A 19,734-nucleotide genomic window follows, 5' to 3' on the forward strand; every position below is an offset into this window, starting at 1 on the left:
GCCCTCAAAGGATCATCTTGTTTACACCGACACAAGAAGTGATTTTAATAAGAAAATGAGCAGGGGCTGGAGCGATAGCACAGTGGAAAGGCATTTGCCTTGCATGAGGCTGACCCAGGATGGGCCTGGGTTCGATCCCTGGTGTCCCATATGGTTCCCCAAGTCAGGAGTGATTTCTGAGTGTATAGCCAGGAGTAATCCCTGAGTATCAATGGTGTGGCCCCCCCCCAAAAAAAAAGAAACTGAGCAGGATGTAACACTCTAGTGGAGGGTATGGGTAGAAGCAGTGTATTCACTATTATTATTATTATTATTATTATTATTATATTTTATTTTCTTAATTTTGGGTCACACCTGGCAGCGCTCAGGGGTTACTCCTGGTTCTATGCTCAGAAATCACTCCTGGCAGGCTCAGGTGACCACATGGGATGCTGGGACTTGAACCACCATCCTTCTGCACGCAAGGCAAATGCCCTACCTCCATGCTATCTCTCCGGCCCTTCACAGCTCTATTATTCAAAGTATTGTAAATCATGGTGACACAATAAAAATTGAACAAAAAAGAGAGTAAAAAGGGTAGGTTTTAGACAAGTGGATAGCAGAATTGTCAGTAAATTCTCTTCAGGATTGGTCCCCTGAGCACCACTTTATCTTCTCTGTATACCTAAGCCAATGATTTCTGGATAAACATCCAACTTGTCTTTACATTAGCCTTTTAGGAGAATGGCAGATAAGGGAAGACTTTTTGTTCAGAGAGTTTCTGATAATTCAGCTCTTAATTTCATTTGGCCCAGTACCAACAGCTCACTTAAGTCATAGTTATAATGGCAATGTTATTAATGCAACCCCCCCCTAAATTTAAAATAGTCATAAAAGTATACGTATCAGTCTTTTAAAGTAAGAATCAAAAGACTATCTGTAGTACAACAATGTGGTGAATCTCAAGAGTATTAGGCTGAGTGGAAGAAGGTGAGTACAAAATGTCCTTTGTTTCACTACAAATATATGAGGACAGAGTCATATCTGACCTTTTGAGTGAGAAGTTTTAATTATTATTACTTCTAGGACTGAAGAATGGACTGTGAGAAACATGAGATAATTCAGACATGATGAAAATCTTGAATAGTGTTTGAGTCACATAGATACACTCATTTTAAAACTTATTGAACCAGAGGCCAGAGATAGAGCACAGCAGTAGGGCATTTGCATTGCACACAGCCTTGCACACAGGAACGATGGTGTTTCAAATCCAGGCATCTCATATGGTCCCCTGTGCCTGGCAGGAGCGATTTGAGAGCAGAGTCAGGAGTAACCTCTGAGCACTGCTGTGTGTGACCCAAAAACTAAAAAAAAAAAAAAAAAAAAAGCCAAAATAACTTCCCAAAACTCATTGAACCATACACTTATTTGATTTGAACTATACACTTAGATGTGATCCATATATATCATTATTTGTTAATTATTAGAAATAATAATAATGTTAAAATGGAGCATTCAAAGTTTATGTGTAATTAAGTATATTTTATGTGATAAAATTAAAAAATAAATGTTTTGAAAATTCTATGGTAAGTACAATTTCCCCAAATAGTCAAAGCAATCCTCGAAAGAACAATGATGGAGTCATGTTATTTTTCATTTTTGAACTATTATACTTCAAAACATATTAAAAATGCATGGTATTGGAATAAAGATATGCTTGCAGACAAATAGAACAGAATTGAGAGTCCTGAGTTTAACTCTTAGATTTATACACAGTTAATCTGGAACTTTTGCTCTAAATAAGTATATGAAATGGAGCAAGGAAGATAGCTTCAACAAATAGCAATAGAAAAACTGTGAAGCCACATGCTAAAAAAATAATAGAGAGTGGGAGCAGCCAGGGTGGGTAAAAATATAGAATATTATAGAATAATAGAATAGAATAATATAGAATCATGTCTCATATCATTCATGAAAGTAAACTCTAGGTATATTAAAGACCTTGAGACAATTATCCATAAAACACTTCGAAGAAAACATCAGCAGAACCCTCCAGAAGATTGATCACAGAGGTGTCTTTAACGAAATAACCCAAGAGGCAAAAACAACAAAATAAAAATAAATATATGGATTACTTAAGAATAAAAAAATTCTCATATTATAATGTACTACAATCAGGGGACTTGTGGACAAAGGTACATGGGTTCTGACTTATTTTTCTTAATGTTCTTTATAAGTTCAATATTTAGGCGTCAGCAAGGGGATTTCTTTTGAGAACTCTGTTTATGGGCGATTGTCCTTCCACTGTAACTTTACCTTCTTCTCTTTGCATCATTGTTCTCATAATTAAAAATAAAAAAATAAAAACAAAAACAACAAAAAAAATTCTCATGTTTGAATGGGACCAGTTTCAGAGATTCTCTCTTTTCTTGACTGAGATGTAAATGGAACTGTGAAAGATTATGGGTACACTGGCCCATTCAGCAGAAAGCTATCTATATTGGGAGGAGTGGGTGGGCCAAGTCCTCGCTCTGCGGAAGCCAGGCTTGCTGCTTCCATCACTGTTTCCCTGATAGCCCTCCTCATCATTGACCCTCTATTATTCTCTTTAGGAACACCAATCTGACTACACTTCAGGTATATCAATTTTGGGGCTGATATCACCATGACTTTTTAAAAAAAATAAATATCTTTATTTAAGCACCATGATTACAAACATGTTTGTAGTTGGGTTTTAGTTTTATATATGTAAAAAAGAACACCTCCTTCACCAGTGCAACATTCCCATCACCAATGTCCTTCATCTCCCTTTTCCACCCTGTCCTGGCCTATATTCAAGACAGGCATTCTACTTCTCTCACTCACTACCATTGTCATGGTAATTGTCAGTGTAGTTATTTCTCTAACTGAACTTACCACTCTTTGTGGTAAGCTTCATATCGTGTACAGACCTTCCAGCCCTCATCTCTATTGTCTCTGTGTATTATTGCAATAATTTCATTTATTTTTCCTAAAACCCATAGATGAGTGAGATTGTTCTGTGTCTATCTCTCTCCCTCTGACTTATTTTACTCAGCATAATAGTTTCCATGTCATCCATGTATAGGAATATTTCATTTTTTTCTAATGACTGCATAGTATTCCAGCTGCACAGTTACTTTAGCCACTCATATGTTGTTAGGCATCTGGGTTGTTTCCAGATTCTTGCTATTGTAAATAGTGCTGCAATGAATATAGATGTGCAGAAGGCCTTTTGTGTTGTGTTTTTGTGTTCCTTAGGGTATATCCCTAGGAGTGGCATAGCTGGATCATATGGGAGCTCAATTTCCAGTTTTTATTTTTTGGACTTTCCATATTGTTTTTCATAAAGGTTGACCAAGATGGCACTCCCACCAGCAGTGAATGAGAATTTCTTTCTCTCCACATCCCTGCCATCAATGATTGTTCTTGTTCTTTAAGATGTGTTTCAATCCAAAAGAGAGGAGGGCTGAAAGCTACAGCTCACTTCATGAAGCTCACCACAAAGAGTGATGAGTTTAGTTAGAGAGATAACTACATTGAGAACTATCCTAACAATGAGAATGTATGTGGGAAATAGAAAGCCTGTCTAGAGTACAGGCAGGGGTGGGGTGGGGAGGAGGGAGATTTGGGACATTGGTGATAGGAAGGTTGCACTGGTGATGGGGGGTGTTCTTTACATGACTGAAACCCAACCACAATCATGTTTGTAAACAAGGTGTTTAAATAAAATATTATTAAAAAAAGATGTGTGTCAATCTCTGTGGCATGAAATAGTACCTCATTGTTGTTTTGGTTTGCATCTTCCTGATGATTAATGATGTGGAGCATATTATCATGTGTCTTTTTGGCCATTTGTATTTCTTCTTTGAGAAATTATTTATTTCTTCTCCCCATTTTTTGATTGGGTTAGATTTTTTTCTTGTTAGTTCTGTTAGTACCTTGTATATCTACATTAGCTCCTTATCTGATGGGTATTGGGTAAATAGTTTCTCCCATTCTGTGGGTGGCCTTTGCTTCCTCAACACTATTTCCTTTGATCACCACAGCTTTTTGGAGCAAGGTGTGGGCACCCCTCCCCTATACCTTCCTTCTTTCAGCTGAGTACATGACGCTAAAAGTCATAATATCAGTAACAGTACTTTTAATTTGTTAAAATAATAATGATAGTTTTAATTTATGAAATACATAAATTAAATATATACTTAAGGTAACATTATTTCTAGGATAACATTTATTTTTCTGAAAACTGCTAACTTGAAAGCATGTATTGTGCTTTTCTGATAGTCTACACTTCAGAATAACTAAGTCAGGATGAGGGAATAACCTTCACAAAATATGCACAATTAAAATGCAATAATAGATGGGAATATTGATATATTTTAAACATAATAAAAATTATAGATAGCATTAAAGTTATAAAAATATGAAGAAAGTTTATAAAGGAGGAATCATGTTAGAAGCATACAAACCAATTATTCCATATTTATTTATTTATTTATTTATTTATTTATTTATTTATTTATTTATTTATTTATTTTGTATAGGCACAGTAAACACTGGAGAAGTTAGAAAGGAAATACCCGTGGCTTAACTAAAACAGGGTATCTCTACCCATAAAGCATAAGACTGACTATAGGCTCTGGGCATGCTAATTTTCCAACCTCAAGTCTTTCTTTATAGTCCCAGGAAAGGTTCTACTCAGTCACAGATGTCATAGTCAAAATCTAATTAGAGATTTTTGTTTTTTGCATAGATCTTAAGTTAAAGCTTAGGTATCATGGAGCGTCTTCGATTTCATCTCACTGGTAGGTGGCGAGGCAGGGAAACCTGCCCTGAAAGCAAGTTGTTGTTGTATCCTTGTCATCAGGGTGTCATATGAACCTACCCTGAGGGAAGTTAATGCCAGGGTGGCATTTGGGCCTACCCTGGGGGAGTTTGATTCCTGATGCTGGTGCAGAAAACAATGTCAGTTTCAAGATGGGATCCGAGGTTCAGGGTTGAATGGTAGATGTCTGATCAATTAAGGCCTAAGTCAAGTCACCATGACAAATGTTCATGGTTAAATCACCCCTGAACTAAAAAAGTTATGGGTTCTTATCCCATTTATATAAAAAATTATTTCTATACAGAAGATTTCCCCATTTTAGTGTGCTTATGGAAAGAGGAACAATGCCATATGTTACTGTTGGTGCATATGGAGGTAAAAATAACAAGATAAACAATTTCTATAATCTGGTTTTAACCTGAGCTCATATCCCAACCAAGATTTTTCTATTAGAATTTAAAAAAAAAAGGGATGGGGGAAGCTACCTCTACATCTGGAAATAAACACTTAAGTATTATAACTATTAAGGAAATGTGTGTACAGAAACACACAAAGGAAATATAGATATCCACTTTAAGTTTTTTGAGATAGTCTGGAGTGGGTGGTAAAAATCAGGACAGTTTCATCCCGCACTGTGGTCTTGTGGAATCTGAAAAAGGATTTGAAGAAGTCAGAGATCAGGTAGTGTCCTCAAGCTTAGGGTCTCTCCAGAATCGAATCCGATTGCAAGCAACAGTCCATAGTATGGGGGAGGTGGGAGAAAAAGGGCCATATAGAATGGGTCTGCAGAAATGGTGACTGCAGCTTTTTCCCAGGGTGGTACATGGCAGGCTGGGAGAATGTCCTTTCATTTTGGGAGCTGGCTAGCAGCTTATTGAGTAGGGGGAAGTTTCCATCTTGGAGGGATGGGAGGAAGATGGAACCAAACTGACATTCTAAATGGGGACACCTTGGTTCCCGCAGATGGCAGATGACCCTTGAAGATTAGAGAGGAATAATTGCACACAGCCACTATAAAAGAGAATAACACATAGATGACACAATAGATATAGAATGAGGGTAAAATTTAGTATAAGCTATTTTCACTTCTGTCACTGGTTTGCTTGAAGTATGATATAAACAAGGCTTCCTCTCCCTAATTGTTCCTGTCACTATGCTGTCAAGGGAATGGGTTCTCCACCCTGTAGATTAGGAAACCACCTGAAGGGTCCAACCCATATCTATGCATATCATCAGTCTAGGAGCTGGGGGTAGATGATGTCATGAAGGGGCTGAGCAGACAGAGAATTGTGCCTTGAAAAATTATTGAATGGTTTAAAGCAGGGGTCTCAAACTCGCGGCCCGTGGGCCATTTGCAGCCCTCCATACATTTTGTGGCCTGCGGCTGGCCTTCAAATATCGCAGTAGTCACGATTATTCGCTTACTGAATAATTGCAATAAAAATCGCATTAGTAAGAAAAAATCGCATTAAACATTTGCATACCCCGAACAGTTCCGTTCGGGGTATGCAAATGTTTAATGCGTTTTTTTTGCTATTTTTTTCTTACTGATGCGATTTTTTATTGTGAATATTTGGTAAGCAAATAATTGAGAATACTTTGGGCCTAGCTCAGACGTCATTTCCGCTGCTCCTGCCCGCTGTCCCTTGCATTATGGGAGGCCTAAGGGAGAGAAGTTTATTACAGAATTAGATTTTGTCATACTTTCTTCATGACTTCATCAAAGCCTGCAGTGAAGAGAAAGATTGATGACGAGCACAGACAATTTCAGGAAAAGTGGGAGACTCAGTATTTCTTTGTTTAGCACAGGGGCATCCCCACATGTCTTATTTGCTCAGAGAAAGTTGCAGTGCACAAGGAATACAACTTGTAATGCCATTAGTCAACTAAACATGCTGAGGAATGTGCAAAATATCAAGGAAATGAGAGAGCCAAGTGGGTTGCCAGTCTTAAAGCATGTCTAATGAGGCAACAAGATTTCTTCAAGAAAGCAACTAAAGAGAATGTTGCATCAGTTGAAGCTAGTTACATGGTTAGTGAGATGATTGCTAAGGCAGGGAAACCATTCACAGAAGGAGAGTTTGTTAAAAAAAAAAAGCATGTTACAGGCTGCAAGTATTATCTGTCCAGAAAAGAAAGGTCAATTTAGCAAAACCAGCCTTTCTGTCAACACTGTGGCAAAGCGCATTTCTGACATGTCACGTGACATTTATCATCAACTGTGTGAGAAAGCCAAATGTTTTGATGCATACTCAGTTGCTCTTGATGAGGGCACAGATATAACAGACACTGTACAGCTCACAATTTATGTTCGTGGTGTTGATTGTAATTTTGAATTGACAGAGGAGCTGTTCACAATAATTCCAATGCATGGCCAGACCACCGCTAATGAGATATTTCGGCACCTGTGTGATGCCATTGAGAATGCAGGTTTGCCATGGAAGAGGTTTGTTGGAATAATAACCGATGGAGCGCCATCGATGACAGGGAAGAAAAATGGACTGGTGGCACTTGTTCAAAAAAAACTTGAGGAGGAGGGTGTAGGGAAGGCCATTGCTCTTCACTGCATTATCCATCAGCAGGCCCTTTGCAGTAAATGCCTGCCGTGTGACAATGTGATATCTGTTGTTGTGAAATGCATCAACTGAATCAGATCCAGGGGCTTAAAGCACAGGAGGTTCCATGCTTTTTTAGAGGAAATGGAGTCAGAATATGAAGATGTGCTCTATTTCATTGAGGTACATTGACTCAGCTAGAAAAATGTCCTGAAAAGATTTTTTTGAGTTGAGAAAAGAAGTGAAAGTCTTCATGGAGAAGGATAGGAATGCTGTTTCTGAATTGAGTGATCACAAATGGCTCATGGACTTAGCTTTTCTTGTTGACATCACACATAAGCTGAATGTACTAAACAAGATGTTACAAGGCCTGGGGCAGTATCAGTGCTGCCTATGACAATGTGAGAGAATTCTCCACAAAACTTGTGTTATGGAAATCCCAGCTCTCTCAGACAAACCTTTGCCATTTCCCAGCATGCAAGGAACTTGTGGATGCAGGCATACCATTCAGTGTTGAGAAATATGTTGATGTTATTTTTAAGTTAGAGAAGGAATTTGATCACAGATTTGCAGACTTCAAAAAGCACAGAGCCACTTTCCAAATTTTTGTGGACCCCTTTTCCTTTGATGTGCAAGATGCCCCTCCTGTGCTTCAAATGGAGCTCTTTGACCTGCAATGGAACTCTGATCTCAAAGCCAAGTTCAGGGAGATTAGTGGAAAAGCAGACATGCATGGGCAATTTTTGAGAGAATTTCCCCCCAGCTTTCCTGAGTTTTCCTGAATGTTCAAGCGCACCATGTGCCTTTTTGGGAACACATATTTGTGTGAAAATTTATTCTCCACATTGAATTTCAATAAGTCAAAGTACAGGTCTAGACTTAATGATGATCATCTTCAAGCCATACTGAGGGTCTCAACTGCTTCCTCTCTAAAGCCAAATGTGGTTCAAATTTGTGAGAAGAAGTGCTGTCAAGTCTCTGGCAGCAAGGAATAGACAAAAGATGCCATGTTCAGAAGAACTGTTCATAATCTTCACTCAATGTTCTATTCATGTTCAGAAGAAATAATTAAACTGTTAATAATGACATTTAAGGACTTTTTTTTGTGAAATCCCTTATGTGGCCCTGTCTCACCCCAACTTTGCCTCCTGCAGCACCCCAGCTAAATTGAGTTTGAGACCCCTGGTTTGAACTGTATGAACCTATGAAATGCTTTGACCTGTGTGCTCGTTATCATATGAATTAGCTTAAATGTTTGTAAATTTGGATGCTGGGGTCATCCACTGGCTTGCAGTGACACCCTAGAGTTCTGGAATAAACCCTGCTTTGCTTTTGCATTCTCTGAAGGTATGTTTCATGGTCTTTATTGAGGCGATGGGCTTTTTCCAGACCCTGGGCTTCCTGGACTCTGGGCTTTCCTCTTGGGCCCTGGACCTACCCAGGCCCTAGGCTTTTTGGGTCCCTTTTAACAGTTTGAAAAGGAAAATGGAGAGAGGCTACTGTAAATGGAATGTCTTGCTTTACCAACTCATATATAACACAGTTGAAGATACAAACCTCAGAGTTGCCAGAAGGCAGCTTTTATTTTTTCTGTATTTTGAGGAGTACCTGCAGTTCCCTGAATACACTTCCTCTCTGTGAAGTTATGTCAATATACATGAGATTAAGAGGAAAACCTGTCACACTGTGTATAGGCATCTCTATTAAAGGGGTGATACAGCCGGCCCAGCAGTCCAGTGTTATGAACATTCCTGATGCTGATAGCTTATTCGCTGCAAGCAATGTTTGTTCAGCTGGATCGTAGCGGAGGTTTCTGCCCCTCCATGGATTACTCGCACTATTTATGAGATTCATGTCATGGTACTGACATTGTATTCCCTTCATATTATTTGGCTATTTTTCCCTTGTAAAATTATAGGCCGAAATATGACCTCAATCAAATTCTTTTGCCCAGAAGAAATTTCAGCACCAAAAGCTAAACAAAGACAAGCTTCCTCTCTCCTTGTCAGCCGTATTTACATCTAAAAGCCAGTCAGTCAAGTTATCTCTGAGTCTCTGTAGATACCAGTCTGCCACAAAATGTACATTTCTTTAACTTAGCTCTCTGCTAAAGCAAGTAGCAGACAAGCAGCTTCAACTTTCTCATTGCTAGCCTGCAGACCTGTTAAACTGGTTTAGCTACAAAATATTCTATCTAGCAACTTCCTCCTTTTGGAGATGCTAACTTCCTACTCAGGGCTTCTTAGAGAGATATTTTTCAATTGAGCCCAGCCAGTCATATTTGTTATGTAAATACCAACAGGTCTACTGTTAATGTTTCTGTATTATTCAAACCCTGTGTCAACGAGGAAATTCCTTTCATGCCTAAGACTGTGGTTTTGCCATATATATGTTTTATATATATATATATATATATATATATATATATATACTCACATTATGAAGATTATATTTTGTCACACATTTGTCACACACATATATGCCATATATATATAATACTCACATCATGGAGATTAAATTTTGTCACACATTTGATAGAACGTGGGTCCCCATACATTGTGTGGTCTCATTATTTTCTTCAATATTATTCTGTTGGTTGGTTCATATCCACCCACTTCCCTTTCATAGGGTATTTCCCCACTAGAGCTGGGGGATGCAAGCTGCTCCCAGCAAAAACCCAACTGGATGTTTGGTCAGAAATAACTAATAAACATACCTTATTCTCATTTCTCTTGCTGGAGGTGACAAGCTGCCCTGTGATGATGAGAAGAATCTCCTGGGATTGAGAGATACTAGAGAACAGTATTTTGCTCAGAGAGGAGTCTTCAGGAGAAAGCTCTGGAAACTCTCTGTATTTGTCTCTGTATCTCTGTCACTCTGTCTCTGTCTCTCTCTCTCATATATGCACGTGTGTACATGGACGCGCACACACATATGCAACACACACACACTTTTACTCTCTCCTCCCTGATATTAGCTGCATTTCTGTGCTTAATTGAAATATTTTAAATTTATTGATTATTATAAAATAAGTTCTTTAATAAATAATATATCTTATAATAAGATTTGTTGTTTTCATTTTTGTGTAGTGAAGTTTAATTTCTGGAGGTATTATTCTTTTTCAATATTCCCATCTAGCAATTATACTAAAAATGGTTCTTGGCAAAGATTTTGAGACACGGGGGTTGCCTTATTTGTTTGTCCAGTAGGTGGCAATATTTGTTTAATTTTGTATTCTTCATTCCAAAATTCTTGGGTGTGTAGGTCTGCCTGGCAAATCAGATAAGGAACAACTGTTCCTTATTTTCTTGTTAAACTGACTCCTGGTTGGACTCAGGGTGGAGGGTTTCTTGCTACAGTCTGCTTAGACATGCTCATGCTACCACTCATCTAGGGCTCCTATTTGTCTTTGAATAAAGTCAATCTAGTCCACAAAGGGCTTACACAGGAACTGGAGTGATGGCACAGCGGTAGGACATTTTGCCTTGCATGCTGCTGACCCAGGATGGACTGCGGTTTGATCTCCCAGCATGTGATATGGTCCCCCAAGCCAGGAGCGATTTCTGAGTGCAGAGCCAGGAGTAACCCCTGAGCATCACTGGATGTGGCCCAAAATTAAAAAAAAAAAAAAAAAAAAAGGGCTTACACAGGGCAGAAATATCAGATTGGAAGCAAGCAATGGCACTGAGTCATAAGCTAGTCAAGAACTTATTATCCAACAAATAATGCTTTTTTTTTTTTTTGTTAAAGTCATACTTAACAGAATTCAGGGCATACTCCTGACTTGCACTCAGGGATCTCTCTTGGAGGGTTTCTGGGAACCATACTGAGGATTGTAAGGCTCGATAGAAATGAAGAGACAGACACTCAGGCAAAATTACCCCCCTCTTGTTACTCTCTTTTTCTTATCCTCTTCCTCCCTTTCTTCAGAATTCCTAAATAAAATCTGTTTTTACTTCTACTACTGGTCTCCTCTTGAAATTTTTTTCAGCGAAGGAAAGTGATGGACCCAAAGATCTGGGCAAGATCTAGAACTGGCTATATTTTCCTTGCCAGAGCAAGGCCCAGAGTTTTAGATTTTCCCAGCCTTTCTCAGTGGTGATGCAGGAGCGGTGACAGCCTGACTCTGTGGTTATCTAGATCCCAGGTTCTTCAGTATTTTCAAGAACGAGAATAATGAAATGAGTAGTAATGCTTCTCAGATTCAAAGTTAGAGTGTAAAAAAGTTTATTGAAAGTCAAGGAGAAGGAAAAGGAAATCCCTGAATGGAGAGGAACTTAGTATTGGACTAAATTAAATATGGCTGTTTTGTGGAGAAAATATTTATTGGAAAACTGAGTCTTTGTGCAAGGCCTTAGAAGGCACTTTGCTTTTATTATCAATTGATAAAAAATGTTACAAAAATGCAGAGTGGTAGGCCTGGTCTGAACACTTTGGATTTGGTCATTTGTCTTAGGCACTGCCCTTTATCTACTCTTTGGTGGGGCAGAATTCTAAGATCTAGTTAGAATGATTAAAGTATCAGCCAGTTCCTGGGTGATGAGGTATGTGCTAACATACCTTAATGGGAACATCTAGAACTTCTGACCAGGGGAAACTGAAGCTTTCTCTTTTAATTACTCGGGATCACCCATAAAACTATTAGCATAGTTTCCCATACAAAGTCTCCAGGTTAGAAGGAAATTGCATTATATTTATGGAGCATTGAATAAAAGAAACTTCAATCATTTTAACCAAGAATACTTTTAAGTTAGTTTTGCATTAACACTTGAAGGAGGAATATAAGATTTTCAGGCAAATGAAAGTAAAAGGACTTTTTCTTACTAGCATAATGTAAATATCTGTTTTAAAGGGGAAAAAAGCCCAGTTAGAAGAAGAAATCTCAAATACATTTAAATGTGGGAGAAATAGTAAGAATAAGGTCTTAAAATAAACTCAAGACTTTGTTTCTTTCAAATTAAATGAGTTTTGTTACAGGCAAGAAGACAGGTAATATTATGTGCAAAAACATTGTCTGAAACCTAAAACAGTCTAAAGGCGTAAAGGCCTTTCACACAAAAGACCAGTCTCAAGGAGCTAAGAAAACCAGTGAAATGCAAAATTCCACCTTAGGTATACTGAGTCTTCCTGAGATCTCCTCTGGAAAGAGAAGCTCTACCTCCTCAACCCCCAACAAAGGTCACAGGAAGAATATCAAGAAGACCATCCACTGTTCTGATCTCTCTTCCTTGGCAACCACCAACAGAGTGGCCTAGAAGGCTGTTTGGGTGAAAATTTGGCTGGGGAAGAGACATGTAAATGCCCACATCTCCTCTTGAGATATGTGCTTTCATACTTAAAGATACATAAGCCCTCATCTTATCTTGAGACGTGCATTTTTATACTTTTGGGGTCATTTCCCTATTCACTTAAAAAAATCTTTATCTACCTTTTGGGGCCCTAGGTTCTGAACAAGGAGAGACACCATTTTGTAAAGGACCACATGTTAGGTTTTTCTTTCTCAAGTCTAAATTTCCATTAACATTACCCTGAGTTATCTGGCCATATGAGCTACCTGGCCCTACCAGGTAGAATATCTGGAAAGAGATATAAGAGAGCAGTAGGAAGGTACCCTAGGCAATAGCCAAGCGTCTTAAAGATCATCAGAAGCTTCTCATTCCCTCCCGATATAAACTGGCTTGTGATCTTGGCAGGGGGTTTTCTCCTCTGAGAGATAGTCCTGGCTGGCCAGTTTGGGGCTTGTGGCTGATGAAATAAAGTTTTGTTTTGTTTTATTTCAATTGTTTGATCTCGTTCTTCAATCCTGGACCCTAGTAACCTCATCTTCCATCCCTTTATTTCCTGATAAAATAGCTACCTCCTGGAGCTAGTGAGACTGGAGGTCTATACTGTGCAGGGGATTATCAAAGATTTTATCAGTTCTAAATTTTTCAGGCACTTCCTGGGGCCTAAGGTTGGCAGAGAGGAAAGCAGAGCCAATGTGGGTAGAGAGGGAAGTGGTAGATCCCTTTCCTGAGGTTACCTCCCTTCTCTTCCCCATTTCCTAAAAGCCATGAGAACTCTGGGAACCCTATGGGAACTCTACTCCTCTGCTGATGAGGGGGGTATTGATGGGGATGTTGTATTTTATCAGCAACACAGGGACATTAAACAGTTCATACATTCTTGGAGATTGAAATAATATCAATTATATATTTTGATGACTAGTAATAAAAAAGAAAACTGGAAGAAATACTTCAATAATATGCTTCTGAGTAATAATTATATGCAAAGGGAAAGTAAAAATTGTTAAGGAATTGCAAAAATGAAGACACAAGCTGTTAGAATTCTTATTTGTATTCTTATCAGTTATTTTCAGGTTCTAGTCATAGACATGGAAGAACATACTGCAGAGTTTATGTTTTATGTTCTTTATACTTAATTTTAATCTAACTGGTTATAATGAACTTATGCCTGGGATTTTATAAATGAGACTTTATGCTATCAAATTGAAGGGCACCCAAGTGTGCAAAAATGAAGTTTTATAAAAAATGTGTATACATAAAATTCAGAGTAAAATGAAATATCTGTTCAGTAAACAGAAATGCATAGATTATTGATTAGATGTTATAAATATTGAGGAATTTTTAGTGTTTGAAATACTAGAGTTGGAAAAACAGATTGTTTAGAGGACAGAAAGCCCAAAATTTGAATTTAGGCAAAATACTAACAATTATTTACCAAGTTTAGAACAGTAATTCTTCTCTATTTAGAGAAAATTAGTTACATACTTTTAATTATTTTAAATTAGGTGGGTCTAAGAATTATGGGCTGGACATGACCCAAATTGGGAAAATGAAGTCTGTCTTAGTTTTAGCCTCCAGAACAGGCTATTTTACCTGATAGTCCCTTCCAGACTCACCATGGAATGCAAAGATTCTGGAGCACATTTCACATATGGTTTTGTAACTTAATAACGGTAGAGGTAAAAAGCATGAAAGAAGAGCCTTATTTATATGACAAGGATATCAAAACAGTTTGAGGTGATGAAACTTATTCAAGTTAGCCTACCTAGCACTGCTGAGTTGCATGTCCTTTCCTTTAGAATTATGTCAACTATCCTTTTTAAGGGACTTCATTCTGTTTTTGTTGCATACAACTCTAAGTTTGAGGTAATTACGGTAAGTTCTTGCTTATACCATACATTCCCTACACTTAATTTTCTCTTTCTTATCTTTAGAAGCAAACCAAATTGCTCTTTGAAGTCAATATATTGTAAGATTTTGGTTCTTTCCAACATCATGTCCCTGTGGATACTCCTCTAAACAGTCATATTATCTTTGTCACATTTAATAAACACTTCTAGGCTGTGAAGTTCCTCCTGGTATAAGGTAGAGAGTGATAATGCAAACTTCTTGCATACTTTTGTAGAATATTACATGTAACTCCTTTTAATGGTATAATGCACCCAAAGAGTAAAGTAGGAGGGGTGATGGAGGTCATTTTTGAGTTTGGGCTATTTCTGCAGAGCAGGCAAATCTCAGAGATGCTAGCCCCATGTAGTCCAACTTGTAGCCTTCATAGGATTTCTTCATGGGAAAAGCAAGATGATTCTGCTGTTATAAAATTCCAGGGGATGATATTGTGATTATATTCTAATTTGGGGCAGTCCATGACCCTTGGAGCTGAATGTTATCGATATGAGAGTGAGAAATTGCACGAATAAAAGAAATCTAGTTGTTGCTAATTTTTAAAGGGAAGAGGAAAAAGATAGTCTCATGTCTGCTGTATATGGTAGAATGAACTAAAAGTGAACAATGAAGATGATTCATATATATTCATTTGTGGCATCTAAGCTAGTCAAATAACTTTTAGTCAATGTGTTTTCATTTTAAGATTCACAATGGATCATATCATGTACTAGGGAAAATAAGTATTATATCTTTGATTTGAGTAGGTGTGATATTTTCTAATTTTATCAATATTGCCACAATTGTATGATTTGTTCTTTCTTAGATTTTCTTAGATTTGTGTGCTTCTCTGTGTTTGTGTGAACATACCATAAATTCTTTTTTTGGGGGGTGTTGGGTCACACCCAGCAGTGTTCAGGGGCTACTCCTGGTTATATGCTCAGAAATCATTCCTGGCAGGCTTGGGGGACCATATGGGATGCCAGGATTCAAACCACCATCCTTCTGCATGCAAGGCAAATGCCCTACCTTAATGCCATCTCTCCAGCCCACCATAAATTCTTGATCCATTCACTCATAGTTTAGTTGCTGACCAAGTGGCCAGGGAGAGTTGGCTTCTGTCACTCCCCCCACTCCACAGAGCATCTAGGAAGGAGAACAATTCCCCAGCTGATGACTGGATGAATGGAAGAGAATGAGTCACAGACTGATGACCAGAGACACTTTATTTCATTCTAACAATGCTTATATAGGACAAGAGGGATGGGGATACATGCAGGAGGGGATGGCAGGACATAGCAGAAACATAGCTTGAGGCAAGTGAGGTGCCAGGGAGAATATAAGCATAAATATTGGGATTTAGGGATGGCTCCGGAGCAAAGTAATAGTGATAGGTAATCTTTCATTTTACTAGAGCTCTCTGTGAGGGAGGAGGAAGAGCCTGGAGGTAACCACTGATCATGGGGAGATGTTTATCCTCTTTGTGGTATTGTTTCTCATCTCTGGAGTGCTGTCTCTGAAGAGTTCATCTCAAGGAGAATTCGAAACAGTTGCTCTACAGGGTTTAATCTGCCAGGCAGTTCTGGATCTGCCAGCATCTTCTGCCAGTGTCACAGTGGGGATCAAACAGTTGAGACTTTGTGTTGTTCCTATATCTTGGCTATTGTATTAAGCACTGCAAAGAACAGAGGTATGTATTCTTTTAGAGAATTTTTTATTCTGTTCTCTTTTCTTTTCCTTTTTAATTTTTAATTTTTTTTTTGCATTTTGGGGTCATACTCAATGGTGCTCGGGACATATCCATGAATTTATGTTCAGATATCACTCCTGTCAGCTTGGAGAAGCATATAAGGTGCTGAGGATTGAACTTGGGCTGGCCTCATGCAAGGCAAGAGCCCTCCCTGTTCTATATCCCTATTATAGTACAGTAAGACATACTAAAATAGTAAAAAATACTACAACATTTTTACCAGTAGTGAATGAGTGACCTCTTTCACCATATCCCCACAAATACTGATTATTTCCAGTCATATGTGAGATAATATATACTTATTATTTTGATTTATTTACGTTTCCCTAATAAAAGTGGTGATGAACACTTCTTTTATGCCGATTGCTTCTTGGATATATTTCTGTTCATTTTCTCTCCTATTTTTATATGGGATTATTTCGGAAGAGCATAAATAATATGGGCATACAAACCGAAGAATGTGTTGCTAGATTCTGTGGTAATTATTTTGAAATATGTACAAATATGGAATCATTATATCATGCATCTGAAATTATTATATAGTTAATATGTAAATAGTTCTTTATAATAAGGAATATAGGAGATAAACCTATAATGAGATACTACTTCACATGTATGACCATAACAATATTTGGAAGATTAGCTATATAAGATTTATTGGGAGGGCTGGTAAAAAGGATGTTTTGCATGTGGAAATTCTACGTTGCAGTAGGAATGTTGAATACAGTATACAACTTCAGAAAGGAATTAGATAGACTAATAGAGTCACGTCTGTAAAATATTTCTCATTGTGATGTAATTTCACCTTAGGTTATTTATTTATAAAAATAAAAATATACCAAAAATTGTTGAATAAGAATGTTCATAGTTGAATTATTATGGTAGAGAAATATATAAATATACATAGATATGTATCAACATCAGAGCAAACTGTGGCTCAATTACACAATGAAAAGGGATTCAGATTTATGCAGGAGAAAGTCATCCAGGTCAAACAACCTGTTTAGGCTAATAGTGCCATAAGCATTGCAACCGTTATTTTTACATACTTCCTGAATTAATGATGCTATGGGCATTGTAACTGCTATCTTTGCATACCATCCAAATCAATGATGCCATGTACCTTGTGATTGTTGTCTCTGCATATTATCTTGTTTCTGTAATGTCTAAACTGTATTACCCACATTCTGTTTCTTGCCAAAAGTTTCCCCTTAAAAGCCTTGTCCCTACCTTCAATAAATGAAGTCCATTGCTCTGAAAAAAAGTAAAAGAAAAAAAAGAGAAGGGACTCAGCTTTAAAAGGGTTCTTTTTATCTAAACCCCTAGACCTAACACTACTGAAGCATAGGAACCAAACTACAATACTAAATTAAACAATATATCTGTCAAGATGTCAGGTTGGATTGAAGGTATCTCCTGGGTTTCCTGAAGATCATAGCCTTCACTTCCATGTACTTCAGGAACATCCTGCAAAGCCCTCTGCAGAACCAACCTCAGAGTCTGCCTTCGATGTTTCTGCCACTGCCTATAAGAGCCAACAAAGAAGAAAATGATGGGATTGGCACAGCTGTTGACACAAGTTAGTAATTTTGCAGCTTCAATAAATTTCTTCATTTTAACCTCTTGTATAAACCAGAATAAGGGAAACCAGTGTATGCCCCAGGGTAGGCCACAGAGAAGGAAGACCAGTATTGTGAATCCAAGAGTCACATAGAGCCTGGTTAACTTTATCCTTTGGGAGCCACAAACAGTTTGATCAGCAAGACCAAGCCAAACCCAAAGAGAAGCACGAATAAGAGAATCAGCCATATAGCAATGATGGTATCATTTTGCTGACACAATCTTCTATCGCAATTTCCAAATGTGCTGTGACAGTAGTTCTCATGCAGTATAGTCAATAGCAGGGACAAAGTCCAGAGCAGGGCAGATATGACTGCTGACATGTATTTTGGGTGGTGGAAGCGGTACCACAGGGGCCAGAGGACTGACAGACATCTCTGAGTGCTGATGAAACTAAGAAAACTCAGGCCAGTGATATAGGTCACATTCTTCACAATGATAACAAGTCTGTGGATATAGATGGAGATCAATTCTAAGTCACTAGTGAGTCTCATCAGGTGGAATATAAACTGAACAGCCAGGAAGAGAAAGTCAGAGACTGCCAAGTTAAAGATGTAGACATGGAGAGCATTCCTCTGCATCTGGAAACCTAGGAGCCAGAGCACAAGACCGTTTCCTGCCAGCCCAAGCAGAGAGATGATGATTACCAGAATGTCAAGTGGCAGAAACTTCATGTTGTACATTGTTTGAAAGATCTCCTGACAGCCATTCACTACTTTAAGTTTGGTTCCCAAAATAGAGACAGTTGGATCCAGGCTCACAAACTCTCCACTGGAGTTTCTGGAAACATAAACAAGGCTATTATTGTTGATTCTCATGACCACAATATTAGCTGACAATTATTGCCACATTAGAAAAGAAAAAATGGAAGACTTCCAGGGATTACAATTCATTTTGAAGAGCTCACAAATTTGACTTCTCTTCTGAAACACAATTCTTTACGCATTAGAATATTCCATTGTCCTAACATCCCTACTCAATATCCTTGGCTATCTTATGTTTCTTGAAAACAGAGGAGAGAAGACTGAGGAGGCAATGTGAAAAAATAATATTGAGTCAATCATTTCTTCTGCTCTGGAAGTGAGGTTTGCTCTTTTATCCAGGTAATCTAAAGCCATTCATAAGACATATGGTATTTTAGTGACTGAACATTACCCAACCAGCAAAGAAATAAGACAACATAATTTTTGGTATGAACAGAATAAGGCTATTTTTTTGTTATAGCATGTGTGCAATAGCATGTCTACTGGAAATGGTCCAGTGTGTCAGATGATTGAGGAGAGAAAATTCTTTTCTCCCACTATTAGTGTTTTTCTTAACATTTGTGAGGGGCAAAGCTGAGAGTTATGAGTTTTTCAATTATTAAATAAAGAAAGAATGAATGAGAAGAATCAAGGGCTGTAGACTTGCAAGTGCCCCACAAGATCCATTAACCTCTTCTCAAAATTATTATTCTGAAGAGTTTATGAGATATGATGCATTTACCCAGCATCATTGATGATACCATGTAACTGATCTCTGTTAATGAGAGGTGAGCAGAAATAATACATTCACTCTTAGAGAGATCTGTCTTTTTCCTTTCCCTTGAACTGGATATTGATGCATCCTAAAGGTTCATGTAGAACCCTATAGTATGAAACCAGATCTTTTGTAATAGGGAGGAGTTAACTGGAAGAGATAAAGTATCTTTTACCTTCGGTCATGAGCCAGTTTTATGAATTTTATCTCATTGAGGTGACAGCTTTATTGGAAATATTATTTTTTAAATTCAAAGTATTGTGATTTACGAAGTTATTCATTGTTGAATTTTTATTT

General features: G+C 37.9%; 1 protein-coding gene across 1 annotated transcript; it reads right to left on the reverse strand.

The window, feature by feature from the left end:
* Positions 1-18,026: 18,026 nt before the first annotated feature.
* LOC126018566 (mas-related G-protein coupled receptor member X1-like) lies at positions 18,027-18,737 on the reverse strand. Its single transcript, XM_049780683.1, has one exon. The coding sequence runs from the start codon at positions 18,735-18,737 to the stop codon at positions 18,027-18,029; it is 711 nt and encodes a 236-aa protein (XP_049636640.1).
* Positions 18,738-19,734: the final 997 nt, after the last annotated feature.

Source organism: Suncus etruscus, chromosome 9, assembly GCF_024139225.1.
Source record: "Suncus etruscus isolate mSunEtr1 chromosome 9, mSunEtr1.pri.cur, whole genome shotgun sequence".
Classification (NCBI taxonomy): Eukaryota; Metazoa; Chordata; class Mammalia; order Eulipotyphla; family Soricidae; genus Suncus; species Suncus etruscus.

What these genes read in the sequence shown, in the direction of transcription:
- LOC126018566 (XM_049780683.1), bottom strand. Translation starts at nt 18,737, where the DNA reads ATGAGAATCAACAATAATAGCCTTGTTTATGTTTCCAGAAACTCCAGT.